The 27231-nt window shown below is 55.8% G+C and overlaps 6 protein-coding genes across 6 annotated transcripts; 2 read left to right on the top strand and 4 right to left on the bottom strand.

The window, feature by feature from the left end:
• Window positions 1-1378: 1378 nt before the first annotated feature.
• On the bottom strand, window positions 1379-11904 carry KVR01_005133 (uncharacterized protein). The gene is made up of 4 exons (XM_044783164.1): window positions 10831-11904; window positions 8142-10758; window positions 7873-8047; window positions 1379-7808 (listed from the first exon to the last, which is right to left on the bottom strand). The coding sequence occupies exons 1-4, from the start codon at window positions 11085-11087 to the stop codon at window positions 1978-1980; spliced, it is 8880 nt and encodes a 2959-aa protein (XP_044645578.1). The 5' UTR covers window positions 11088-11904; the 3' UTR covers window positions 1379-1977.
• Window positions 11905-12177: 273 nt separating this feature from the next.
• On the top strand, window positions 12178-14996 carry KVR01_005205 (uncharacterized protein). Its single transcript, XM_044792306.1, has one exon. The coding sequence runs from the start codon at window positions 14233-14235 to the stop codon at window positions 14686-14688; it is 456 nt and encodes a 151-aa protein (XP_044645650.1). The 5' UTR covers window positions 12178-14232; the 3' UTR covers window positions 14689-14996.
• Window positions 14997-17487: 2491 nt separating this feature from the next.
• KVR01_005319 (uncharacterized protein) lies at window positions 17488-18995 on the top strand (the record flags this gene model as incomplete). The annotated part of the gene is made up of 2 exons (XM_044792738.1): window positions 17488-17797; window positions 17875-18995. 2 exons carry the CDS (start codon window positions 17488-17490, stop codon window positions 18993-18995), a joined length of 1431 nt encoding a protein of 476 aa, XP_044645764.1.
• A 1134-nt stretch (window positions 18996-20129) lies between these two features.
• KVR01_005194 (uncharacterized protein) lies at window positions 20130-20578 on the bottom strand (the record flags this gene model as incomplete). Its single annotated transcript, XM_044785776.1, has 3 exons — window positions 20130-20138; window positions 20217-20294; window positions 20366-20578. 3 exons carry the CDS (start codon window positions 20576-20578, stop codon window positions 20130-20132), a joined length of 300 nt encoding a protein of 99 aa, XP_044645639.1.
• Window positions 20579-23963: 3385 nt separating this feature from the next.
• On the bottom strand, window positions 23964-25089 carry KVR01_005256 (uncharacterized protein; the record flags this gene model as incomplete). Its single annotated transcript, XM_044783477.1, has 2 exons — window positions 23964-24581; window positions 24721-25089. The coding sequence occupies 2 exons, from the start codon at window positions 25087-25089 to the stop codon at window positions 23964-23966; spliced, it is 987 nt and encodes a 328-aa protein (XP_044645701.1).
• Window positions 25090-26163: 1074 nt separating this feature from the next.
• Window positions 26164-27231, bottom strand: KVR01_005210 (uncharacterized protein; the record flags this gene model as incomplete). Its single annotated transcript, XM_044792304.1, has 1 exon — window positions 26164-27231. One exon carries the CDS (start codon window positions 27229-27231, stop codon window positions 26164-26166), a length of 1068 nt encoding a protein of 355 aa, XP_044645655.1.

Raw genomic sequence — 27231 nt, 5'->3', positions numbered from 1 at the left:
TTATTATATTATAAATAAAACTATTTAAAATAATTATTTAATTAATTTATTAAATTAAAAAATAATTAAATAAAATAATTATATTTTATTATTATATATATAATATTTATATTTATAATTTAATAATTTATAAAAAATAATTATTAATAATTAAATTTATAATTATATAAAAATAAATTTTATTTTAAAAAAAAATTATTATTATTTAAAATAATTAATATACTTTTAAAAAAATTAAAAAATTATAAATAATTTAAAATATATTAAAATTTATAAAAATTTTAAATTTAAACTTAAAAATATAAAATTTTAATTTATTAAAAATAAAAATATTAAATAAACTTAAAAAATTTATATTAAATTAAATTAAATTATAATATAATAAAATAATTAAATAAAAATTAATTAAAATTTATAATTATAAAATTTTAATTTTATATTTAAAAGAATATTAAAATTATATAATAATTTTAATAATATTTAATATATATATATATATTAATAAAATTATATATAATAAAATATATTTATTTAAATTTTATTTAAATTTATAATTAATTTTCAAGTAATTAAAAAATAAATAAAATAATTTATAATATATTATTTTTAAAATTTTTATAATAAAATATTAAAACTTTTAAAATAAATAATTTATTAAATTTATATTAAATAATATAATAATTATTAATTATTATTTTATTATAATAATAATATAATAATTAATTTATATATAAAAAAATTAATATTTATTTATTTAAATTTATAATTATATATTTAATAATTTTATAATTTATTTAATATTAACTTTTATATATAAAGTTTATATAAAACTATATATTTAATTAAAATTTTTAAATTTTTAATACTTTAAATATAAACTTTTTAAATTTTTTTATTATACCTTTTAATACCCTTTTTAATATACTTTTAATACTTTTTTTAACTCTTTAATAATTTAAACTTTTAATTTTTAATATTTAATTAATACTTAAATATATATAATTTAAATACTTAAAATATATAACAAAAGATTTAAAAATTATATTAAAAAAGTTTATTAAAAGTTATATTAAATAAAGTTTATATTTAAAATATTAAAAATTAAATAAAAAAGTTATATTATAAAATCTCTTAATATTAATTTAAAAAGTATTTATAAATATAAAGGAGTTATTAAAAAAAATAAATATTAAATAAATTTATAGAAATTATTAAATAAATAGATATTAAAGTTAGATAGGTAGATATTAGCTTTATATAAAGGATATAATAAATTAAGTTTTTAGATTAGAATTTACTTAAGGTTTTATTCTACTATAGCTTGTAGTTGCCTTTCCGGAACGAACTATTTAATCTGAACTACATATTCTTCTTGGGCCTTTGAGTCGTCCCGAAGCGCCGAAGTGTGGCTGAATAGACAGGGAAATCTTTTTTTAGATGCAAATGGACTTGAGTGCAATTCATGATGCGACCCGGTCACCTGCAAGGGACAGCTTCTCAGACAGGCAAGAGCGCCCTCGATCAAGTAGAGCAGTATAAGTGACTTCTGATGCAGGGTGAGTTGTCCGAGCCGTCCAACACAAGTCGGTCGATTCCCTGTGCAGTGCGCCAGAAGTTGGTTGTGAGTGACCAACGAAACGTATGCATTTGACGCGAGGCGATGGCAGAGGTGAGGGGTGTCAAGGGAGGATTGTGAAGCAGCCGGTCCTGCAATTCCGATATCATATGTTGTTCCAAGGCCATCGAGGATGCTTAGCACCGTATGAAGGTGCCATGTATGTCCCCGGACGTATGCGGAATATAAGCGAAACCAGTCAGTAAGGCTATATATAGATAGCTAAAGCTTATAAGTTTATAGGGTAGACAGAAGAAAAAGGCATGAGTGTTTACATAGGATAGGAGGAGCCATAGGTTGCGTCCAAAAGAGATTCGTTGCAGGCGGTAATATAATGATTGTATTTAACAGTATGAATCCGCTTATACCTCTCTAGATGAAATATAGGAACCCGCTCGCGACTCAACCCATGGCCTCCTCGGCTGTTTACTCAACCTCCTCCCCTCATAATTTGAAAAGAGGGAGGTTCTGCTCATGTTGCTAGGAGGAAACTCCTGCCAACGGACGGATCTCTTCCTACTCAGCGCGAGAGCTGCGCCGTTTGCACGACTCAGAAGGCCTGCGGCGTTACGACCCGCTCTTGAATCGTCTACAGCGCGGCTACCATTCTGACCAGGCCGCTCGCTAACATCCAGCACACCCCAGTCTTCCGTCTCGGCCCACATTTCCTCCTCAGAGACATCACTATAGCGAAGGGGTACGGTCGCACCGAACCTGAAACTCCGGTTGGCAGGCGCCATCAGTGCTTCGTCGGCCCGCATGCGAGCCATGTGCCACTGGATCCAGTACATCTGCTCGTGCTCACGCAGGTAACGTTCGCCGTGGAACCCCTTGAGCACGACACCGCGCGAGAGCATGCCAAGCTCGCGGCGGAACTCGGCCTTCTCGTACATGCGGCGGGTGAGCCACTCCACGTCCGAGTCCCGAATGACGTCCGGCAAGGTCAAGTTCGGGGGCACGGCCTCTTTGTCGCCAACCTCGCCCGTGAACTTGGACCAAGGGCCCACCATGGATAGCATGGAAATCTGTGCGCGAGCCAGCGCCACGGGGTCGTTGGGTGGGACGACCTCGCCATACCTGCGATCCTGATCATCGGGATCTGTCAAGACCAGTGCCGTCGCGCCGACGGAAGTGGCCACGATAGGGACACCGGCAAGCGCGGCCTCGGCGATGGCAAGAGGCAGGCCCTCGGAGAGTGACGAGTTCATGAACAGCCACGCATCCTTGAGAACCTCTTGTGGCCGGCCGAACCCACCCAGGATGACCTTGTCAGACATCTTGCACTGCTGGATGAGCTTCGTCATGTCGATCGTATAGCTCGGCTCGCGGTCCTGAGCACCGTACACAACGAGCTTGTAGTCCTTGAACCCGAACTTGTTGATGATGACGTCGGCGGCAAGGATGGCCGTCCGCACGTCTTTTATAAACTGGACGTTGGAAAGCATGATGACGGTGGGAATCTCGGTCCGGACATGATCTACTGGCTCAAACGCGTCCATGTTCCCGACACCGTTCACAATGGGGTCGATCTTGCGCCGGAATTGGTTCCTGTGGCTGACTTTGCCCATGTCGGTGCCGAGATCAGCTTCCCAGATGGGGTTGAAGAAAGAAGTACAAGGCAGGATGACATCAGCGTGGAAGTAAGCCAGCTTGGTCGCCAGGCCGATTCCCGCGAGGAGCATAGACTGTACCGGAATCGAGAGTTCGCACTGCGCAGGGGATATGTTGAGGCAGCACTCACGCCAGAGGATGGCATGATCCCAGATTCCAAATGTCGTGCCTCGCTTGTACTTGAGCAGCATCCCAAACAGGCTGCTGATTCCGTGGTGAGTGCTCTGGAATACCTGGGGACAGTTCTCGGGAGACTGAACGCTGAATATGAAGAAATACGACTTGTAAATGGCCAGCGCGTCCCTAAAGTCGGTCATGCTCGGGCGAGACAGCTCGAACCAGTCGGACGGGTCCGTGATGTCGGCGTCACCGTAACTCTCCAGCCACGCATCGGCCCATGCGGCGGCAACTTCTTTGCTGTTCCATGCCTCATTGTAGTCTTTGTGCTCAAAGAACTTGAACATGGTGAGCATGATGTTGCTATAATGAAGAAGCCCGGAGCGGTCTATGTGGCGCGACCTGGCCCCCTTGACAAACTGCTTAAGCAGGGGCACGAAGGTGTTGATAATGTCCCGTTTGATCTCGGTGTTCCCGATTTTGCGGTCAACCTCAGATTGGAGCAGGTTGTCGATGACACCATGGTTTGGCGTCTTGCCGTCCAAGCCCCAGAGAGGCAGGATCTTCAGGGACTGGACGTTCTTCTCGATCTGGAAACGAGGAATACCGTATTCGTTCGCCGACTCGGCAAGGACGTGGTTCCGAATCGTGCTGTGGCCGTTGACAAGATCGCGCCGGCAATTGGAGACGCCGCCAGGCGCTTCGGGCCAGCATCCCACGTCGTTGAAGATGACCGAGATGCGCTCTTGTGTGTCCTTGAAACAGTCCTCTGGGCGGGTCGTCATCTGGTTTGCGTCTTTGCCCAGCCCCATGGCGTAGAGGTCGGAGGCTTTGATAGGCAGCATACAAACTTCTGAGACATCCTTTTCAAGCTCTGTGGCGGCGACTATGCGCTCAATGTTCTCGTCGAGCTCCCTCTTCGCCGCAGTCAGTTGTCCAGACGAGCGGTAGGACCAGTATTTGAGCAGCGTGGGCTCCTCGCGCAAGATCAGCTCGTCCATCCAGCACGCAGTAATCCCGTCAAGCGAGTTGGACTTGAGCCAATTGTTCCAAAGCTCGGTGCGGAGCCACCAAGTCGGCACACGAGAGTAGACTTTCTTCTTGTGCCAGTAGTTCCAAGCGCCGGGGTTGATCATGGTCCTCAAGGATTTGACAGCACGGTTGCTACCGATGTACTTGTAGATGCGGCGCACATCAGACCTGCGGTGCCGGATGAATAGGTCGTCATTCTCGAAGAACACATCGGTTGGGCGGGTCTGCATCATCTGCTCCTCTGGAAACACCTGCGGGGGCTGGCCGACCAGGCAGCGCGCCCCGCCTTCCTCCATGACAGTGACCATGGTCGGGTCACGCCGATGGGCATAGTTGCTCGTAGTGGTGTAAGTTTTGGTGTCGATCTTGCGCACGATGCGGCAGACACGGTCCGAGGGAACCCAGTCGAGTTTTGTCCCGACATCTGCACGGAGGGGTACACCCCAGTAGACCACCAGGCTGTCCCCCTTGTCCGACTTCGCGAGCTTGAATTCAGCACGAAGAATTTCATGGCTGCTTTTTGGACTTGACTTGTATGAGTAGGTGAACTCGTATTCCTTGTCACCAAAGACCATGTCACCGTGCGTGACGCGCCCATACTTGTCGTAATAGCACTTCTTGTAGTTCTGGCCATCGACGACCTCTTTGAAGGCTGGCCACCTCGAGCGCGTGTCCTCGCCGTAATTGTACGTAGAAAAGACCCAAGGACTGGCCTTCTTGTTCTTGCCAGTTGACTTGTCTTGACGATTCGAGAGCCGGAAGGCATCGTCATACACCGCCGTGGACACGGGCTCCACGTCTGTGGGACGGGTTGAGAGCTGCTTGTCGAATATTTCCAGTGTGATGGAATTCTGTTCATTGTGTGCCGCAAAGCCGGTGATGACCTTTCTCAACTGCTCAACAACAATCCTGTCCTTGACCAGTGTCCTGGAGGCGCCCTTCTTCGCGAGGCGGGAGATGCGCACCAAATTCTTGCGGTGATAAATGAGAAGAATGTAGACCCATATGTTCTTGAGGAACCAGCAGAAGCGCCAAAATGTGAGGATCACCCACAGGATCGGGCCACGGGCATACGAGTACCGGAAGTTGTACCACAGCTCCCTCTCCACGTCCGAGCCAGCACCAGTGATGATGCCAACCCACTTGGTAAAGGTGTTTGGGATGGACGAGATGGTCTCGACGAGGCCTAAGAAGAAAGTCTGCTTACGAGGCCCCATGTGAACTGGTGCACAGTGAAGCTCCGACTTCGATAATGGAGCTGTGCCCGTCTCGAGCGAGTAGTCGGCGTTGATGTGCTCACGCTCCAGTGTCTTCTGGTAGATGGTCAGAGCAGTCTCGAGATGGAAGTCCGAGGTCTGCAGGTCGATGGATTGGTTGGCCATGAACTGATGCAGGTCCCTGGATACCGACACCGGGTCACCGAGGATGCGGCAAAAGATGACCTCGCGGACATAGGGCGGTAGATCACGCCACTTGCTATCGACATGGATGCCGAGGCAGAGATGCTTCATGATCTTGAGATTAGTCTTCCGCTGGATCTCGAGAAGGGTGGGCAGGTCGGACGTGGACAGTTCGAAGTCGATGCGTCGAGACAGCTGCTCCGTCTCGTGGAGGAAATGCTCAGCTTGGATGGCACGCTGCCGGTCCATGTGGAAGATGGCACGAGCAGTATGGAAGAGGATGGCCTCGGTGGCAAAATAGGCGAGCAGGGGCTGCCATGTGGGAACATGGATCTCGTCCTCCAAGAGATAGCCTGTCGATATCTCCAGCATATTACCGTCGTACCGGCTGAACGACATGGAGCTGCCGAAGCCCTTCTCGATGAACGAGGTTCGAGTGCTGAGGTTGAGCTCTATCCTGCCAGCCTTCCACATCTCGAGTGCCACCTTCAGGACATCCTCTGACCATGCCGCGTTCTGGGCATGCACGTTGGGCTGCCCAATTGCCAGGCGCAGCAGCTCTGGGACCCTGTCGCATATGAGGTTCGAAGAATTTACCGTGACCTTGTTGCCGGGGAGGTCCTTCCAGACTGCAACCTCGGAAGTCTCCGAGACTGCCATGCTCGGGTTGGATAGCCGGGGCTGCGTCCACCCGGTTGAGTCCCCACCGGGAGCTTGGTTCTTCCGTGCTGGCTTCTGAATATGCAGATCTTTCCACACAAAAAAGGTCGTCAGGACGGCAGCCGTGATGGCGGCGGTGTTCAGGGCGATCACGTCTGTGTAGAAGGGCTGGTATTTGCCGTAGATGCCATGGATGGTGCAGCCGACGATAAAGCCCGCCACGGCGCCGGAGAGAATCGAGCCCACGTGGTATTTGACATCGGTGGTGAAACATCGGTTGAACTGAAAGATCATGACAGAGGTATAAGCAATGACGTAGGCGTAGTACAGAACGATGAGCTGCTGGTCCTGGACAAACAGCCAGACGAAGATGGACGAGAAGCCAAGCCAGAAGACCAGCCTCTGGGACAGCTCCAGCAGAGCACCCACATACTTCCGCCGGCGGCTTCTTTCCCAGTTCTCCAGGACAAGTTTCCCGTGGTCGAAGTCGGTCAGCTTCTCCTCCGAGAGAGCGTAGTTGCCCGACCAGTAGTTCTGCAGCGTGCCATCGAGCGTCATGACAGAGGAGCAAAAGTACAGGATGGCAAAGCAGATGGCATAGCGGGCCGAGTTGTTGGTGATAATTTTGATGGGCGCGTTGCGGGCGCTCATGACGATGCTGACCCACCTGTCCATCAGCGCCACCAAAAAGAGGCCGACGCTGGAGCCAATGTCGAACCGAGCGTACCGGAACAGAATAAAAATATTGTGTTCCTTGAGGCCCTGGGCGAGCTGTTCCTGCGTCTTCAAGGCCTGGTTGACCTGGCCGAACCAACCAGTAGTCAAGGTCTCTGCCCTCGGCCTCGCGGGATCGTCCTTTTTCAGCAGCCAGTCTAGATATGGCATGCCCTGAGCGACACGCACCACCACGGGATCGGCAAGCTTGGTTCGGCCAAAGCCCAGTACACCATCGCTGTATGCCTCAACTTGCTGGCGGAAGGCCAGCAGTGCCAATTTCTTCTTGGCCTCGGGGGACAAGTTCTCCTCTGTCTTTGTTCTTGTCCTCGCCAGGCATTTCCCTGTCTCTGAGGCCATCTCAGATGACTCTTCCTCCGCTCTGGCCTCCATCTTCGCGCTGTACCAGCTGATTATGTCTTTCTCTGTAATTCGAGGAATTTTGGTCATCCAGTTTGACCACTCGTGGCACAGTTGGCGGTATTGGAAGAGAATTAAGACGAGGAAGCCGTAGATCACAGGCAGGTAGACTTCGACATCGTGACCAGGTACAAAGGTTGAGATGAGAGGCGAAAGAAAGAAGACCGGAATCGTACGCCACAGGACGGTGCGGCCCGAAGTGAGAGGGCTGCCATTCTGGTGCATCGTGGCCATGACGCCTGAATGATTTCTCGTCAGTGATCACCGTCCACAAGATCAAGCAGGGGTGGGAATGAGGCATACCCAAGACGTTTAGATACATGGAGATGGCAATGAGATAGAGAATGAAAACAATGCCGGTGCCAACATTGACCTTGACTGTGAAGATGATGAAGCCCACGATCCCAACAAGCACGGTGAGAACGAAGCCACCTGAAAGTCGCTGCACATGAAAGTAAATCATGTTGTCGTACGCGTACTAATTCTTTGTTAGCTATTAAATTCCTTTTCTTGTCCCCTTCGGGAAACAAAGATAAAGCCTTATTTTCATGTTGATATGCTGAGAGACTTACGTTGCAAATATAGTAGTTCCCGATGCTTCCGACCCAGCCAGTGACGCCTGCAGAGATCAGCAGCGACATGAGAAGAGCATAACAGGCGGCTGTGAGGTGGTCATTGTCAAGCCAAGCCGTCATGAACAAGCCGCGGCCGAGAAAGGTCAACAGCAGGATGTCGATGATGGCGGGAAGACAGAATATGGAAAGGGCGCCGAATTCTGCAAACTTCTTGCGAAGCTGGGTGACCGTCTTCACGAAACCCTTGCGTGAGGGGCCGTCTGGGTCCATCTCATCGCTTCCCGCAGAACCAGGATCCGGCTTGGCAAAAGCTGTCATGATCTTCTTGTCCTTGAACCCTTCCGGCGGAGGATGGTCCGCGAGAAACTTGCGATAGCGGTCGTAGATGATCTCACCTAGGTCCCGAGGAGGCATGCCGAAGTAAGACTCGCACTGGGAGCCGAGAGCCCAGAGTTCCGAGAAAACAGCCGCCTGATCCGGCTGGGAGAGGAAGAATGGGCAGCGGTCCGTGGTCTCGATGTAGACGTCTTCAAAGGCGCACTTTCGCAGGGCAGAGAAGAAGATGAGCGCGAAGAGGTCCGCATTGACGTCGACATACTCACAGTCTGCGGTCCATGACCCCCAGGGGTCATATGCTTGCAGGAGGGCATCGCTCAGTACGTTGAGCTTATCACGGTCCCCAGCAAAGAGAGCTTCGACCACGATCCGGTCAACGTAGCGGGAGAGGAGCAGCAGGTTGGCGACTGATGGCAGCCTGTTCGCCCCAAGCCGTACGAAGTCCTGAGATCGGCGGCGGAAGAGCGTCTCCATGTCTGATGATCCGCTCAGAACGCCCTGAGACGCTGCGTGGTTCCATGACTCTGTCGCGGTCTGGTCCAGGAGGACCGAGCGACAATGTTCCTCGATGCCGTACTTGAAGTGATGTGTCATGTCAGATACCTTGATCTGCTCGAGCAGGAACAGCGTCTCGGCTGGGGTGGCGTTTTCGATCTGGTGCCTGATGCTGAGTGGCAGGGCCACCTGCTCGAGCTCGGGGTTAAGCGTGCGCTCGAACTGGAGTTCTTCCTCGTACCGCTCGATGCGGGGGACGTCATGATGTGCCAGCCAGGTATGCAGGACCGTGGCGATGTCGCTCGGGCAGCGCCGTGAGATGAAGAGGTCTATCTCGCCCAGCGTTGAGTCCCGGTGCGAGTGTGCCTTGCCGACCTTGTGCGCGGCGGAAACACCCCAAAACTCGGCAGTATTGTCGGGCATTGTGAATCCGCTGCCGAGGCCCTTATAAATGAAGATTCTCCGCTGCTTGAGCCCATCGACGAGGTGGCCGATGAGGTCTGCGTACTTGGAGGCACCTGAGAACTGCCCGAGTGCCTGGATAAGCTTGGTCAGTTCGGCATCTGTGATGCGCTGCAGCATCTTGAGGTTCCTGAGGTGGATCTGGGTGTCCAGTATGGCCTCGTGCTGGGCGGTGGTGGGCTCGCTCAGCAACGGCACGCAACCGTAGAGCGAGATCTGCTCCCCTTGAGATGTGCGCTCCCAGAAGTCCTCGCGGTAGGGTCCGTCAGGCACGTAGTCTGGAGGCGATACCTTGATGGGCCGCTCCACCCTCAGGGCCTGCAGGTCTTCGGGCAGGGGCAGCGGCCTCAGGAGCTCGTCGATGTTTGGGATGATCTGTTGCAATTCCCCAAACGGCAGACTGGCAACCTTCTCGATCGAGTCCCGGCGCCCGTTGCCAACGTGCGTTATGCGCTTCCGCTGCATCCAGGAATTTTGCAGCTCGGACGTCTCAGTCCGGCGCAGGTACTCGAACGCACTCAAGCTCGCCGGCATCTTCACAGGCGCGCCCGGTGAGCTCGTGGGCGACACCACCGGCCCGTGCTCGAGGACTGCGGCGAAGTGGTCGGCAAGCTTGGCAGACCTGCGCACCACGGCGGCCGATGGACGGGTGTTCCACCGATCAAAGAAGCCAACGAAGAAGCTTGGCCGCTCTATCCGTTGGTCCGCACACTTGGTCATGACATCTCGCAGCGCCAGGGAGCGGAAGTAGTCCCTCCTCTTCCCATCCTCGAGGATGCAAGCGTTCTCGATGATGATGCCTGCCAGGAATTTCAGGTTGACAGCCTTGAGGATTTCGCTGTCATGGTGACACTTGAGCACCACGGGCACCTGCAGCTCGCACAGCCGAATGAGGATGCCAGGCACGAAAGTGACGCTGTCTTCCTTGAGCAGGCCGACATCGATGACGAGGCCAACCACGGCGTTGTCGCTGTACATGTTGAAAAGGTAGTCGACCGTGCCAGCAACTGCGGACTCCGAGATGCTCTCTGAGGACAAGTCTTGTCCATCGACTAACCCGAGCACAGGTGTCGATGCCGGAACGCCGGCGATGGTGCTCGAGGTCTCGGAGAATGAGCCCTGGTCCGTTTCGTCGAGGGCAGCCGCGGCCGCCAGGAACGGCAGAGCGACGACGAGGAGATCGTGTTCAGCACTCGTCTTGCCCAGGTTCGGAATAGGGCTGTCCTTTCCAAAGATGCAGTAGGACTGCACCGCTGACAGATCCAAGCATGGCGATGGCTCCAGCGCCCTGGCTCTTTCCAGCGTTTTTGCCTTGTTTGAACTATCATCTAGTCAGTCTGTGGCCATGATACCTAGGTACACCCGAGTGTTGTGGGTAGTCTTCGCGACGCACCTTTTCCTCGACCTGCTCCACGATCGCAGGGACTTTAACGATCTATCCCCCAGGTACAGGAGGGACGGGATACCAAGGCAAACAATGGCCAGCACGAATGTGAACCATTGTACTGGGGTGACCAGGCGTTCATCGCCCGGGATGATGGAGTTGCAGTAGATCAACCACGGCGTGGTGCTGTTAGTGCTGTTACTGGTGTTGTTACAACTCTCGATTGCCGGGTCTCCTGACAGAGGAGGCTGGAAAAAGGACGCCATGATGTTTTAACGAGTGATTTGGCGGGCCGGCGAGACTGTTCAGAGGCCCTATGTGTAGCCTGGCTATGCGAACACCCGACGACTAAAAGCGTCCAAGGGGCGAGGGCAACGGGGAAAACGAGGGTGACATTAATGATTAACGGAAGCGGCACAAGACTTGTTGTGGGTATCAAAACATGGCTTGGGCGGGATCACTACACAAACTCCGGTGGAATAGGGGCCGGGCTGTGATAGAGCACCTGAGGAGTCGCGATGAGTGTTGCTGTCTCTGCTCCGTCCTGGGATGAGCCTGATGGGATGGGCGAGGGACTAGGTGACGAGAATAACCGAGTCCTGGGCAGTATCGAAACAAGGGGCCGGGGGGCAGACAGAAGAAGTAAGGGCACAGAGGACGGGGAGAGTATAGAGGTGGGATGGTCAGATGTGGTGTCTGCACATGTCCAACAAAAAACGAATAATAATAGTGACAATAAAATGGCCAACGGTTCGGAAGGGCAAGCAAGATACCAGCTTGGGGAACGAGCTGGAGTAGCGAGAGGACAAAGATACGAGAGAGAGAGCAAGCGTGCAGCAAACCCTGGTAGTGAAGGCAGCGTGACAGGCAACACAGATGCTGGACCGGGCCAACAAAGCAATGCTAGCCCATCCCAAAACACGAACGAAATGGTCAATCATCCGAAATAGAACCTGGCCCCGGGCCACACTGCCAGGCTGGTGGTTGGTCGGACATGCTCTGTGAGCAGCAAGTGGGCCGCAGCTCTCGGTCCCCAGCAAGCCAGCCGCCAGCAGCCAGCAGCCCAGCAGCAGCAGCAGCAGCACGAGGAGCCAGGGTCGGCCAAGAGGGGACCATGAGCGAGTATCTTCAGGTGCGCACTTCGCCTTGACGCCGGCTGGACCGACCAGGGTCCGTGATGGCATGGCAAGGGTCCGATGAGCCAGAACCTGGGCATGGGGCAGGGATCCTGGTGCTCCCCGGTACAGGGGGTCGCGATTCGTTGGTAGCATATAATCCGCTACAGTGTGTGTGTGTGTGCGTGCGTGCGTGCGTGCGGGCGTGCATGCACGCATTTGTATGCAATGTATGGATATGGGCTAGCCGGGTGCGTAGCAGTCCAACCCACCCCCCTCTGGCCACACTCTCAAAGAGATTCCAGCTCGGTAGGTGCTCGTACCAAGCCATGGATACTATCGAACGGTGCCGTCTGTGTCACACCACTAGGGCGACGCCGGCTCAGCGCGCTGGTTCAACTACACTATAGGCACCATGATAATCCAACAAAGATGACGGCACGATTTACAGGCATGGCCTCATCAGCACGGCCGGAACTTTGCGGATTCGGGCTGAGAGGCCTTGCCCAACTGACCCGGGACTGGTCCAATCTGGGACGGGATCGGATGGGGACATGCTCCTCAGTGACCCAGTCAGATAGATAAATAGATAGATATATACTCTTGTTTTTGCCAAGCCATCACGGGAAGATAAGAGGAGGAAAAGGAAGAAGTCGATTCAAAAAGTAAAATCAGAAGGGGGAGGAGGGGAAAACAACAACACAGCATTCGCTCACCGCTTCTGGAAGACGACTGAGGCTGTGAGGCTGGGAAAACAAGGGTTGTTCTAATAAAGATGCCGATGCAAAGCATCGCACCTCGGCTGGACTAGTAGGCCACCGAGATCAGATTTTAATTTTTTTTTTTTTTTTTTAAAAAAAAATGGATGGCGTTAGCTTGGCCGCATCCAAGGCTTCCAGCTGTTGAATTTGCGCCCCGATAAAACAATGGCCCCCCTTATGGAGCGTGCGGGCGCCCCCCTCCCCTTGGACCCCGCGGCAGCGCTTTTAATTTATCTCCACATGTAGGCAATGCCGGAATGGCATCAGCAGAGACGCAGAGCTGGAAATTACCCGGATGGCTGATGAAGACGGTACTGTGTAGGTGGTACATAGTACTGCGGTGCATGTGCCCAAGGATCCGCCGAGGGGCCGAAACAGAACAGGCCGGGCCCGCACCGCGGAGCCTGAGAGATTGGATCTGTAAGCAACGCTGATGAGCATTGCGCGGCGTGCTGGTGGGGAGGGAGGGAAGGATGCGCGGCATGGATCGATGCCGTCTTGCAGCATGGTCCCGCTGGGCTCGCTGCACTTCCGAGGGCTGGGATGCCCTACCGCCCGCTGCCGGGCCTCATGGTGAAAGTACTACTATCGTGTTGGCGAGATGATGAAAATCACGAGGGTGACACGGCAATGTGAGTGTTGGGCGCGTGCGTGCAAGGTTCGGGATCAAGTCGAGACAAGAGGGCAGGCGAGAGACATGCAGACGGTCGCCGTGCCGCGCTGACGCTGGCGATTCTGTGGTCAGGGCCGTGGCCCGTGGCCCATTTTTGGGAGCCGGGCTGACAGGCTGGAGCGGGTTTGGTGGTGCTGGTGCTACCCCGGATTTTGCTGGAAATTGCTGGGTGACACGAGAGGACGGACGGCCCCAGGGCCCCAGGTTCGGAGTTGCGAGCTTGGGCGGCAGGGTACTCGGAAGAGGCAGAAGTGGCTGCAGATCGATCATGGTGATCCGATCCCCTTCCACCCACCGCAGATCAACCACGATATCGTCAACGTGGAACAGAGCTGGGCCCACAAGTCACTGCCACCGCATGAACGGGCATACTGCGTCAAAGCAACGGCTCATGTGAATACGGGACATGGACATGTCCTGTGGTAAAAGGGGCACCTGGGGGGGGGGGAGACTGACTGAGGATGGAAAAGGGGACGGGATTGGGGGGGGGGGGTTGGTTATTGGTTGCTGGTTGGCGTTGCGCCCAGAAACACAAAAAAGGAGTGGCGTGTCCCGCCGGCGGGAGCAGGTACAAGGCCGGTACATGTGGCTGCTGTTCGCAGAGGCGTCCGGATCTTTAAGCTTGTTTTAGCGCGTGGTGATATGCTCGAAACGGGGGCAGCCTCGGGTGGATACTTGAATATGCACCTGGGCGGCTGCCCCCTCGGATTGAGCCCCCTCGAATTGAGCCTCACCTGACCGGCGTGATGGTTGCTGTGGGTCAGGTCGGCTCGGGGGATATCTGCAGTAGCGTGAGTGCGTTGCAGGGTCTTTTCGCCACAGGCCTGGCTCGCAATCGCCAGCCTGCCAGCTCGCCTGGCCGATGGGCATTTGCCCGTTCCAGCTGCCCAGGTGCAGCTGCTCGGGTGGGAGCGGTGGGCTTTGGGACGGATTTGTGGGAACAGCCACACCTGGACTCGTAGGCACGCACCGGATGCTCTTGGCAACGGGCACAACTCGTGTTGGTTTTCTATTTTCACGCAGGCTCTTCAGCAGCAGCAGCAGCGTGCCGAGTCAGACGTCGAGATTGGTGATAGTGCTGGCCCGTCAGGCCCGCCAGGCCCGCCAGGCCCGCCAGCTCGCCGGGCGCCACAGCGGCCAGCGGCCTGACTGCACGGGCTGGCTTGTCCCTTCATCTCATTTGAATCCCGCCGTCGCCGCCCACGTGGGTGGTGCTAACAAAATGTGGCGGCGGCGGCGGCGGCGGCGGCGGCGCGAAGACGTGGGTTTCTTGTTCAGCACGGTGTGTGGCCGCCATCAACAGTCGACAACGGCTTGACCACCCTCTTCCAGCACCCTCCTGTGAGTCTCTGACCTGACCTTGCTGGGCGGGCCGTGATAAATTGGACGTGTTGGTGCGTGTGTGTGTCTGTGTGTGTGCGCGTACGTGGAGGGCGAGGAAGGAATTCTAGACCCCAAATTTCAGCAAGTCCCATATTTGGTGGGGTAGAATGGACACCGGGGAGCTCCCACGCTGCCACGGTGGGCCTTGCTCCGTGCGGTGCGACTGTCGACGGACCCGAAACGCCGAGCTGCCGAGCTGCCCAGCTGCCCTGTACTACTACCTAGGTACCTAGGTACCTAGGTAGTTGGGTAGTTGGGTTATGCGGTGTGTTCGGTCAGCTGGCCTGCTGGCCTGCTGGCCTGGCATGCTTCTAACGCGTTCTACCGCACTAGTAGTGGGATATATGCCCATATGCCCCTGGCACCAACCTCATAACGGCATCGCGACCTGCGGGCCTAGCCTGCTGGCCTGCTGGCCTGCTCACTGCCCACTGCCCACTGCCCACGGGCCACTGTCGTCGGTGGCGCCAAGATGCCCCTGGCTAGGAGGGCGGATGCTTGATTTTCGCGACCGACAAAACACCCAAGATCCAAGTTTTGATCCGTCGTGATCCATCATCCCACCTGCTTGTGCTTGGCCTGTCAGAGCTGCTGTGCTAGGGCGACCTCGTAGCGCGCCCGTCTGTCCGTCACACGCAGCAGCCCAGCCCAGCCTGCCAGCCGGAGCCCCCTTCTCGGCTGAGCTCGCAGCGCAGCACAACGCAGCACACAAGCCATGGCCGTCATGGCGAGACCCGACGCTGCTGGTGCAGAGCCCGCAGAGCCCGCAGGGCATGCACTGCTACTACTGCCTGACCGCGTCGGGGGCCGCTCCTACCCACCGGCGGCGGCGGCGGCGGCACCATCAGCATCATCAGCATCATCATAATAGCTTCAGCGTCGTATCCAGATCACGCATTATCCCTCCAATCCCCAGCCTGTCTGCCTGTGCGTTCGACTATCGACTGCTCAGCTGCCCGCAGCCCGGGCAGCCCTGGCACCCTGACACCATGACACCCCTCGCCCCAGGGCCAGCCCCTGCGGGATGGCAGAGTGGCCCATCGACTGGATGCTGTTGTGTTGTTGCGCCATGCCGCCCATGCGGCTCTCACCACCACCCATGCACCTGCTGCAGTAGTCTTGTGTGCACCCAAGTACTCCGTACCCAGGCACCTTACGGCTTGCAGCAAGCACCTCGCCCGCCTGCCAGCTGCCAGCTGCCAGCTTGCTTCTTCTTGCCCTCTTCGTCTGCCAAGCCTCTTTTTTCGATCCCAGCGCACCGGGTTCGGGGCCCAGTGGCTTGCCCTGCGCCCCTCTGCACTTGGCCCTGCTCTGCTGCAAGCCATGTACAAGGACAGCTGGGTAGCTGGGCAGCTGGGCAGCTGGGCAGATGGGCGAATGGACACCACCACCACCTACCACCACTACCACCACTACCACCACTACCACCACCACGCACCCCGGTGGCGTTCGGTGGTTTCCTCAATGGTCTGCGGGACCCGTTGTGGGATGGGATCCCTAGCGTTGAAACATTTCTCTCCTCGCACCCTGCCCCTGGACCTGGTCGCTCGCCCACTCGGCCGCCGCCATTACGAGGTTTTGGAACGAGACTGGGAGACAAGCGCTTGCAACTAAACCCCTGGTGCCCTGTGCCATGTCCTTAGCTTCTTGGCGTTACAACAATTCATCAGCCTGATATTAGCAATACCGCCGTACGGTCTACCAGCAGACTAGCACCAGCCAGCTAATCTCTTCACCGGAAACTCACCCGGCGAAACAAAGCACAGGGCTGCTGGTGCTGGTCGTGTGTGAGAAAGAGAGAGAGAGAGAGAGACTTGTACGGAGGCCCAAAACGGGCCAAGAGAGAGAGAGAGAGAGAGCGAGCAAAAGAGGTCTGTGTGTGTGGCCGCCCCCGACGAGGCAGAGCACCCAATATCGTCCCCCGGCGAGTGGGACCACCTGTATGTACGTAGCAAGTAGTATGGGCCGCCCATAGTACCATGCAGACTCTGGCCAGGTACCTAGGTAGGTAGGTGACAAGGCCATTGTCGTCCACGTCTCTCTGTGGCCCCCGGCGCGAGCAGTTCTGAGTATCGATCGGTCCACCCGACTGTGTGGTGCGGGCTAGGGCTGCTGGGGAGAATCCCTGCCGACCTTTCCTGTTTGTGCTCGTCCTGCCAGCCTGCCTTGCCTGCTCGGGCACGTCCTGTCATTGCTCTGTTTCACCAACACCCGTTTTCCCCTTCCGCCCATGCTGCTATTTACGGCTGCCTACCACCACCACCTGCGGGCTTGCAGGCTGTGGCCCGTGGCCCGCTTCGCTCCGGCGGGCGTCTGGCGTTGGATCCACGGGCAGAGCTGACCGACCTATCGCGGAACCACCACTGCTCTCTCAATATTGGATTCTGTGCTCAGGCTGAAATTGATCTTTACTTTCTCTCCCTGTCCTACCTTAGCCTGTATATCACCACCCGCCAGACCGTCCTCCCAAGAGGCGATGCGTTCCTAGTGCCGCATCACCCGGCCGTCCCCCACCGAGACTATCGTCTCTCCTTCCGCTTACCTGCTCATCATCTTGCATGGCTACGACGTGATCTGGAGTCTAGAACCTCTGTCGTTCGTTACAAAAGAAGCCCTTCGTTTCCAGAAATCCTTCCCGTCCTCCTCCCTGCCCATCTCATCCAAGCCCATCCAAGCCCACCCACCCCCCACCAGCTCATCATAATACCACTCAACACACTCATTCATCCACACAATGGAAGCACAAACATCTCCGGTATCCCTGCGGCTTGCCTCAAGCATGGACAACTGCACATCGTCGCAGGTGTCTTCGGCCGGCTCGCCCTTGTCTGCCGGCTCACCCCTCACCAACTCCCCCCTCAGCACGCCAGACACAACAGACCTCGAGGACGCGCCACCTCTGAACGTCGCGGATAACCATGGGCTGGGGCTGGGGCTTGGGCTCCACTCCGGGACCTCTGACCCAACATTCGTTCTCGTCATCGGCGGTCTTGGCTTCATCGGATCACACACCGTCCTCGAGCTCCTGCGGGCCGGTTTCAATGGTGCGTGGGACACTCTCGGCCTTCTTCTTCTTCCCCTTCCCCTGTAGTTGACTACTGTCGCTGACAATAATACGTAGTGATCGTGGTGGACAACCTGAGCAACAGCTATGAGAGCGTGCTGCACAACATCAAGACCATTGCCGCCAAGGAGTACAAGCAGAGGAACGCACAGATGCCGCTTGTCCACTTCCATCGCGTCGACTACCGCAGCCGCTCAATGCGCTTCCTGCTGGAGAGCTACACAGACCTCGTGCCCGTGCGGGAGGCGTCGGCGGCACCAGAGGCGGCGGAGGAGGCTGACAGGCAGCGCATGACGTACCAGTCGCGCATCACGGGGGTGATCCACTTTGCGGCGTTCAAGTCGGTGTCGGAGTCGATCGACAAGCCGCTGCAGTACTACAACAACAACGTGTGCGGGCTGGTGTCGCTCCTGGAGCTGCTGGACAAGTTCTCGATCCGCAACTTCATCTTCAGCAGCTCGGCGACGGTGTACGGGTCCAAGGCCAACGCGGGGGTGCGGCTGCGGGAGGAGGACCTGGTGCACCTCCCGGAGGCGGCGCAGGACCCCGAGACCAAGGAGAGGGTGGAGCTGACGCCGGCGGTGGCGGGGCTGACGTGCCCGTACGGGCGGACCAAGTACATGGGCGAGGCGATCCTGGCGGACCTGGCCGAGGCGGACGAGCGGTGGCGGATCACGGCGCTGCGCTACTTCAACCCGGTGGGCTGCGACCCGTCGGGGCTGCTGGGCGAGAACCCGCGCAACGTGCCGACCAACCTGTACCCGGTCATCACGCAGGTGCTGACGGGCGACCGGGCCAGGCTGGACGTGTTCGGGTCGGACTGGGACACGCGCGACGGCAGCGCGGTGAGGGACTTTGTGCACGTGCTGGACGTGGCGCGCGGGCACATCGCGGCGCTGCGGCCGGCCAAGCTGACGATGGGGTTCCGGGCGTACAACCTGGGCAGCGGCAACGGCACGACGGTGATGGAGGCGGTGCGGTCGCTGGAGCAGGCGGCGGGCAGGGCGATCCCGGTCAAGATGCAGGGCCGGCGGGCGGGCGACGTCGGCAGCTGCGTGGCCAGCAACGAGCGGGCGTCGCGCGAGCTGGGGTGGCAGCCGCGCGAGAGCATCACCCAGTGCGCCGTCGACCTGTGGAACTTTGTGAGCAGGGTCGTGACCGTCAGGCCGGCTGCATGATCCGTTGTCCGGACCCTGATCTGGACGATCTGATCACCTGCGGGCCAAGCAGTGGGCCGTGGCTGGTCCGGGCCGCCGATCCCCTCTGATCGTGGTGGAGCTGTGACCACACACAAGCAGGCAGCCCAGGATGACGCAGAGCTACGGCATGCTTGGTTGGCTACCCCGCGTTTTAGTCGCGCGGAACCACAGCACTTGCACTTTTTACTCTTTTTTTTTTGTCTTTTTTTTTTTTTTTCATGTCACACGTGCATGAGCCGCCATCTGGAGTTGGTCTCGTTGGAGCTGGATAGACTGCATGCCATGCACTTCGGACGGATGCAAAATGGGCCTGAGCAAAAAGTTTTGGATTTCAATCTTGGGGATTTCAATCTTGGGAAAGCGGGGTCCTCTCTTGTTCTAACCTTCCAATCTTGTTCTTGATTTCCTCGCACAATGTCACGCAGCGTCTTTGTTTTGCTACCAAATCCATAATGTCTAAGTACCCAAGTACCCAAGTACTCATACTCAACCACACAAATAAATCATCAGAGCATTCGTCTGCCACACACAACACGTGTGCCCGGTGCATTCAATACCACTTTCCCGTCCCGGAGGAACGCGTCATCGCTTCGGAACCCGTCTCATCGGTGGATGCTCCCCAACATGTGCCTGCTCTATGCCACCATGGCCACCCAACCACCTCCCATGCCACCTTCCTACCCGGAGACCGCTACCCGGAGACCGAGGTTCAACCGCCTTCTCACCTCACCAGCTCACCTGCCCAACAGGACGACATATCCCTCCGTGTCCCTCACGGCGGGAGGCGGCCCGGCATCAGTACGGTATCCACAAGGCTTTGCTAACGAAGCGTCCGCAATAGGCTGCTTCTGAGATTTTCATCTACCGTCACATTTGCTAACAAAACCAGATCTTGGAAACCACCTCGGCCTGCTCGGCCTAGCCTAAATCATTATCCCTGATCCCAACCCGATTGACCCATCGCCTCTATTAACCCTAGCTAGTAGTAACGCCAGACCCGTGGACCCTGCACATGCATGCCCCATGCAACAATCAACATGTTTTTTGTTATTTGAAAAACAATCCCGCACACAAGTCAACGCAGATCACACACGTTCTTTGGACTTGGGTCCCTCAGCAGGCCTGCAACACACTACCGGTCAGAACAAGAAAGGCGAGTGCCACGGCGTGGTGGAACCATCGATGACGGCGCGAACTTACGTCTTTCGGGGGCTCTGGGCAGCCGCCCTGGGACTCCAGGAAGCAGGCTTGTGCGGCCGAAGCCTTGCACTCACAAATCTGTGTCGCAACCGGTCAGATCGATCACCATTCGCCATGGGTTGTCGGCGTGGCGCGGGGCGCACACTTACACTCTGCTCGTTCATCCGCGGGTCACAGATTGGTGTCGGGCAGACGCACTCCTTCTGGAAGTTGGGGACGCCCTGGCTGGCGTGGTCGGTGACATTGGTGCCATTCTGGTTCACCCGAGGCAGGATGAGGTCGTACTCACCAGCCCGGGCATGGGGGTGGGCAAGTGCCAGGCCCTGGAGGCACGACGAGATGACGACGAGCGAGAAGAGCATGCTTCCTTGTGGTGATCTTTGCGCAAGCCTGGGTGCGAAACCGACATGCGTACTCTTTAGTGCCAAGCGGGCCGGGGGCTCCAAGCTGCTGCAACGTGGTGAACCTTGGAAGGAATGTGTGCGAGAGAGAGATGGTATCTGTAGTGGTCAAACGAGAGTGCAGTCAACTCCAAACGAGCCGATATTCAATACCCAAGAACCAACATGCCAAGTTCAGTCCTGGCCAGGGATTTCGGAGAGGCAAATGAATCCTTTTGTGCACGGCGTGGGAGCGCTCGAGCCCGTGGCTGCAGTGCAGAACACGACGGCGTCCACGAATCTCCCTCGACGCCCGAGCCCGCAAGGCTGCCGGGTGTATCACCAGCTCTGAGCCACCACTGGTCAGGGGCAAGTTGTTCACCACTTCACCACTCAGGGACATCGGTATACGAGCCTGAGCTGAAAAGAGACTCACCGCTCAGAGTGTGCAACACGTCAACAGCAGTCCGACGTGGGCCTAGTCTAGGCCGGAAGGGCTGAGGGGCTGTGGTCTGTGAACCTGTGGTCCGATGCTGACTACCTAGACTACTGAGGCAGCCGCTGCAGGCACTCCAGGCAACTTCATAGGGCTGGACCATCCAGGGTCACTGGGGTAGACGACATGAAGCACCGGCAATCGAGTTTCCGACAATCGACTCACTTAGTTGCAGAAGCTGGACACCAAGGCAGTGTGATCTTAGAAGAGCTGGGAGTCGATCCTTCCTGGGTCCGGCTCGGTCCCCCCCCCCTCCCAAAAGGACGCTATTCCACCGGAGTGGTCTTTAAATCACACTCCCCTGCATCGTAAATCGCCCAAAGAAACGCAAAAGCACCAGTACTGTACTAAGCGTGCCATGTTTTAAACTCAAGCACCGCATGGCGCTACCGGGGCAAGGGCGTGCCAAGTCTAGCAAGCGAACCGAGCAGGTTTTTCCAATGTCCCATGGATTCGTTCTAGAAGGGAGAGGCGGCCAGCAGGCCATGTGGTCGCCCAGCGCTGACATTACAACGTATACAAAGACTCACATAACTAACTAGGTAGGTAAGTGAGCGAGCGTTCATTAGAGGCAGCATGTCTGACAGCATGAGAACCTCGGAGGTTTCGACCTCAGCAGCAGTCTCCAGCCTGCCACATGCAGGCATGGGCCCCAGACATCCCAAGAGAGACCCAGGCAGTCAGGTTGTTGTATGTTTTCCAAGGTTGGTTTCCATGATGTGACACGGGTCCAGGGCCGGGCAACAACTACCGACCCCAGATCAGCCATGTCGTTGTGGTTTTGCAAGTGTCTGGTAGATCGTCCGAAGCCCAGCAGTCACTCCTGGAGAGGCCAGGTTCGGAGGATTGACATGCCCGCAGCGGGGCTGCCGAGCAATAATCCGAGGTTTTGGTCATGCCCTGACCGGCATCTTCCCTCCAGCGCCCGAGTGCCGCGCGCACGGTGCCGTCGCCGTCGGGACGAAACATTGGATAATGCGCTGGCACCCTCCAGGAGTTGGGGTGCTGGGATAGAGTTTGCGTTCCTCGTATCCAGCTGGCTGAAGAGCCGCATGCTGCTACTGCAGCCGCAGTCACTACTGGCATCTCGTGCACATGTGGCCGTGGGTGGTCCCGCAGACGACAGCATCATCTTGACGCGAAGGATCGTAGTGCCCACAGCCAACAGCTGCAACCCACGAAAAAAAAAACCCTGATACCGTGCAGGGCGAGGCAGTGATCACGGTCTCGTGTGTTTGAGAGGTGGCACCACGACCTCCAGGGCTCGGGGGAAGATGGTTGTCGTGGCGCGGTGGGACCTTTGGCCGTCGGCCAGAGGAGCCAACACGAGCCGTCGAACCAACAACGGGCACCTGCATATCATCACGTAACGAGGCGTTGGTGACTCGCATACTTGCATGGCGGATTCAGAGTTCGAATTAAGCTTGTTCGGGCTAGCTGTCGATCCTGCACAGGGGTCCAGGGTGCCCTGTCGCGCCCAGGAACACCCCAGCCATCCGTTTCATAATGGAGTCATGGCTAAGCCAACGAGTTCCACGGGCCGCACCTTACTTGCTGGCTGCTCGTATTCAATCTTTTTTTTCTCTCCACCCCATGTCAATCTCCGTCAGATCCCCCGTCTCCGCCCGGATCTGAGTCTCGATCCAGTGTTCCATTGCTCTGTTCCCTCACTTCCCTGCACGCTGCCCCCCCAGCATTTTGAAAAGGGACCTCTTTTTTCTTTCCCCTTTGCTGCTGGTGTGTATGCATCTATCGCAGCGTGACGAGTTTAGAGCGAGCGGGGCGAGCATCACAACTGTACACCTGGGCGGAGAAAAGTCGTGGACAGTAAAAGGGCTGCCTAGAGGGTTTTTTTTTCACCGCATTTTATTAGCCCGCCCAGGTCTTTAGTCGCTGGCCTGCATGCTGCGCGGTGCTTGCAGAATCCAGCGCCCACTTTCAAACTTCTCCCCTACCCTCTCCCAGCGGCTGACGATCACGCCACCCATTGCCTTCTACCTTGTCGTCTTGTCTTCCCTCGGTCTGTACGTTGCGCCACACTTGGCTCGGGAGTGGAGGGCTTCCGCGCTGGCCTGGGCCCGGTAATTCCGACCCGGAAGCCGTTGGCTTTACGTAAAAGATTGGCCTTGTGCATGCCGTGGCCACCAACGACCGGCCTCGGCCTTCGGTGGGTGGCCCGGCAAGCACGGCGACTGCTGAACCTCGCAGCCTGGCGGCGTCTGACTTCGGCGCTATCAAGCCTGCTTGGATGCTATACGCCTGAACTATCGTCTTGTGTTGACCAGTAGGAGTGAGACAGTACCATAGCCCAAGCCGTATCATGACTGCAGGTTGAGCTGTCGTAGGGTGTCGTCAGCACTACAGTAGACATCTCGTGTGCCAACGCCGTACATCACACCATGGCGTCTTCCCGTCGGGTGAAATCATCGTGCAATTTGAGACGGGACCAGACGAGGGGCCTCGTGGGAGCTGCCCCAACCACCCAGCGTTCGAGAAATCATCACGCAACGCGCGCTCCAGGGCTTCCAAGGTGGTCTTTAGCACTACGGGCTGAGCTATCGTGTGCGTGACGCGAGCGCTGTCCAAACGTCCGCAGCTACCCTGCCCCCATCGCCCTCCCCGACGGCCGCCCTTTCCCAGCACTGAGTTACTCAATTTACGTACCCATATGCGCAGCACGTATCCGAGACCACAACTCGTCTCTGGCCGTCCCCTGGGCGCCACCGTGACCCTGTGCCCGGAAATTCCACATCCTTCGCCCCGGAGGACCTCGACAAGAATAGCTGCCCGCCCGCCCGCCATCCGTGGGGGACTGCTGCGCGAGACGGTCTCGCAGGTCTTGGGCCCGCTCCCACAACCGTGTGCCCAAAGTCAGCCCGCTGCGCGCCGCGACAACTCCTTGACAAATTCAGGCCAGGAGGGGCACCAGTCCTCGTACCCGGGCCTCGTAGTGATGAACTGGCCCGGGCAGCCGAGCTCGAAGCACTTTCTACTGAGCTGCCCGATCTCGACGAAGCCGCCTGCCGCGCTGTGTGCCACGGCAATCGACTTGTTCCTCAGGGGCCGGGGGAGGCGGGCGAAGCCCTGCGTCACGGCCGGGGCGTTCCACTGCCGCGAGGCGTTCTCGAAGGCGACGACGTAGTCCGCTGCTAGGTAGAATATGGGGTCGACCACGACGCCCGGGTTGTAGATGACGATGGCGGTCGAGTTGGACGGGGGCGTTGGCGCTGCCGCCATGGATGGCGCTGCGGCGGGGGCGCGGGGGACCGCGGGGCTGGTGGTCGATGTTGGCAACGCCGAGTCAAGTTCTGCTGCGGCTGGGGCATCATTGGCCTCGCCACCGTCGTCCGCACCATCCCCCGTGTCCTCCTCGGGCGCAGGATTCCGGTTGAGAATGGTCTTGGTGGCAGTCGCCAGCGAGGTCATGTACTGGACAAACACGGTACTGGACGGGACCTCGTCGAAGAAGATGCCGTCCACCACGATGGCCTGGAGGAAGAGATCAGTTCATGTAGAGACGGCGTGAGAGACGGCGTAAGAGACGGCGTAGGCGAGGCTTTTCGTGTCGCTGCTGGCGCCCGCTGAGACAAGCAGCGGAAGACGCGGCCGGGGGCCGGGGCGAACAAACCTTTCCATCCTCCCTGCGCTCCGAGGCGTGCGTCCAGCCGCGGTACGCACTCACCTCGGCCACGAGCTCGTCCAGCAGCCTCTTCCCGTAGCTGCAGTGGACGTAGCCGATGACCTTGACGTTGGGGGCAGCGGTCAGCCTGGCCAAGGCCTCGATGTAGTTGGCATCGGGGAGGACGTCGGCGCCGGGGCCGCTGTTGGGGTTGACCACGACGAGGAAGTCCAGCTCGGGATGGGATTCGGCCGCCACATAAAGGGGGTCCCAGGCCGTCGGGAACGGGTAGATGTACAGCGGGACAAGCACGAAGGGCTTGTTGGTGGCAGCCTTGTGCTTGGGCTTGGGCTTTGCGCCCGGGGCCGCGGTGGCCATGACGAGTCGTGGTTGTTGCGGCGTCGAGAGGGGTGTCTCTTGTTGGGCGGTGGTGAGCGCAGCCAGCAAGCAGTGGGAGGAAGGCGGCTGCGGACGGGCGAGACTGGATGCAGACGAGCTGGCGGCTACGGGTGGCTGCTGCCTCTCTCTGTCCTCGACAGATAAACACGCCTGATGCCCATGACTATCAACTACCTACCTACCTAGGTAGGTAGGTAGGTATCTACCTAGGCATCGCCCCTCCTCCGGGACCCCTCCCATTCCCAAACATCCTCGAGTCCACGGGCGGGCCTCGACTCAATAAAGGAATTAACCGGTCATTCGATCAGCCCAGCCCAGCCAGCCAGCCAGCCATTCCATTCAGCCGCCCATGCCCACCCACCCACCGAGTCACTCAGCCAGTCCATCAATTAAAAAACAATCTACATCTGCCGGACCTGTCAACCAAATGAGATGCCCGATTTCGCCGCTACGGTGGGGGGGGGGGCAAATGCTTGGGGCATGCAGATAGAACGCAAATGTCCTATCGTTCTCAAAACTACCCGGATACCTAGGTACCTAAGGTTTGGGCTAGATCAATCAAGTGCCAAGGTACCTAGCCACCTTGTAGGTAAGAAGGCTGCTAACCACTACCTACTACTAGGCACCTAAGTACCAGCCCACCAGCCCTTGCCCAGGAAGGTACGTGCCTCCAAAAGTAGGGCATGCTGCCAGCCGCCTATGTCCTTTTTTTTGTTCCGTTTCATGTAGCATCTGGCTAGACTGCCGGCAAGGATCGACAAAGCCTTGGCAGGCTCGGGATCGCACTGCTGCAGTATGGGTATTGATGGGCAATTGCGACTTTTATATTTGACCAGAAAAAAATACAGCACACCCACAGATTACAAGACTTAAATTCCTTTGAAGGTGGCCTCAACCCGCAACGCAGACGGGCATCGCCACAGAAAGCCCGTCCCGATGCTGGAAGCCCCAATATCTCATCTCATGCTTCAGATTAGAACACTACTGTTGATACATGGTGGCCGCTTTTTCCTCGCGAATGGGTCGTCTAAACCAGGGACGGGCCCTGTGTCACTATTGTCCATCGGTAATGTAAGTGTCTCCGTTGCAGTACTGGACCCACCCGCTGAGGTTCATGTACTTGAGGACCGTGTTGAAGCCCTCGCCGTTGTTGTTGGTTGCCTTGTCGCAGCTGCTCCTCACGGTGCTGGTGGAGAAGGCCTTGATGTCGGTTTCGTCGTCACCGGCGGGGTACTCGATGTTGAAGACGGGCTTGTCGTTGTCGGGGAAGGCAGAGAAGTCTGCGCACTCGTTGTACTGCACGCACTGCTCATTGACCGAGAAGTGGACCACGTCAATGACGCCATTGATGATGGCAGCGGCGTTCTTGAGGCCCGTGATCATGCCCTTGTCCGCGGCCTCCTTGGCCAGGAAACGCATGAAGTTGATCGAGTCCTCTTCGCTCAGGTCGAGCCCGTTGTCGTTGTCGTAGCCGTCTACATTGTCGGGGTCGATGGCGTTGCAGCCCATGTCGGCGGCAATGGCGATGCGGTCCCTCATGATCTCGCGGACGTTCTGGCTGTCCAGCCTGAGCCAGTACTCGCCGGGCCATCCGTCCAGCTCCTTGCCCCTGTCGTCGTCCTGGAACCTCCACGAGTCGGGGCGGTTCGGCTCGTAGGAGCCGGCGCTGAAGTAGCAGATGACTGTCATGTTGAGCTCCTGCAGGTCGCGGACGACGGTCAGGTTCTGGTGGAGGAACATGTCGATGTCGTAGACGGAGACCTTTGGGTTGCTCGTGTTGGTAGGGGAGACCTGGCCGTTGTCGTCGACGGAGAGTGTCTCGCTGAGCACGATCTGCCACTGGGAGTCCAGGGTCAGGTTGCTCGGGGGTGTGGCGAAGGTTCCGTTGCCCGGGCCGGTCGGCTCGCCGCCGTCCCCGTTGTCATTGTCGTCGTCGTCGTCACCCCCGCGGTTGCGGAGTCCAAGCCCGAGGCCCAGACCAAGTGCCAGTGCCAGTACTACGATGGCAGCGGCAAGGACAAGAGCCCACTTCTTCCAGCCCGAGGAGCGACGGGCGTGGGACCCGTCAACAAGCTGTGGCTTGTCATCGACGGAGTGGGTTGCTCGTTGGGGATCCCCCAT

This window comes from Diaporthe batatas, assembly GCF_019321695.1.
Source record: "Diaporthe batatas strain CRI 302-4 chromosome Unknown Contig00005, whole genome shotgun sequence".
NCBI classification, from domain to species: domain Eukaryota; kingdom Fungi; phylum Ascomycota; class Sordariomycetes; order Diaporthales; family Diaporthaceae; genus Diaporthe; species Diaporthe batatas.
The sequence above is the reverse complement of the archived record's forward strand: the minus strand, read 5'-3'. Positions and strand labels throughout refer to the sequence as shown.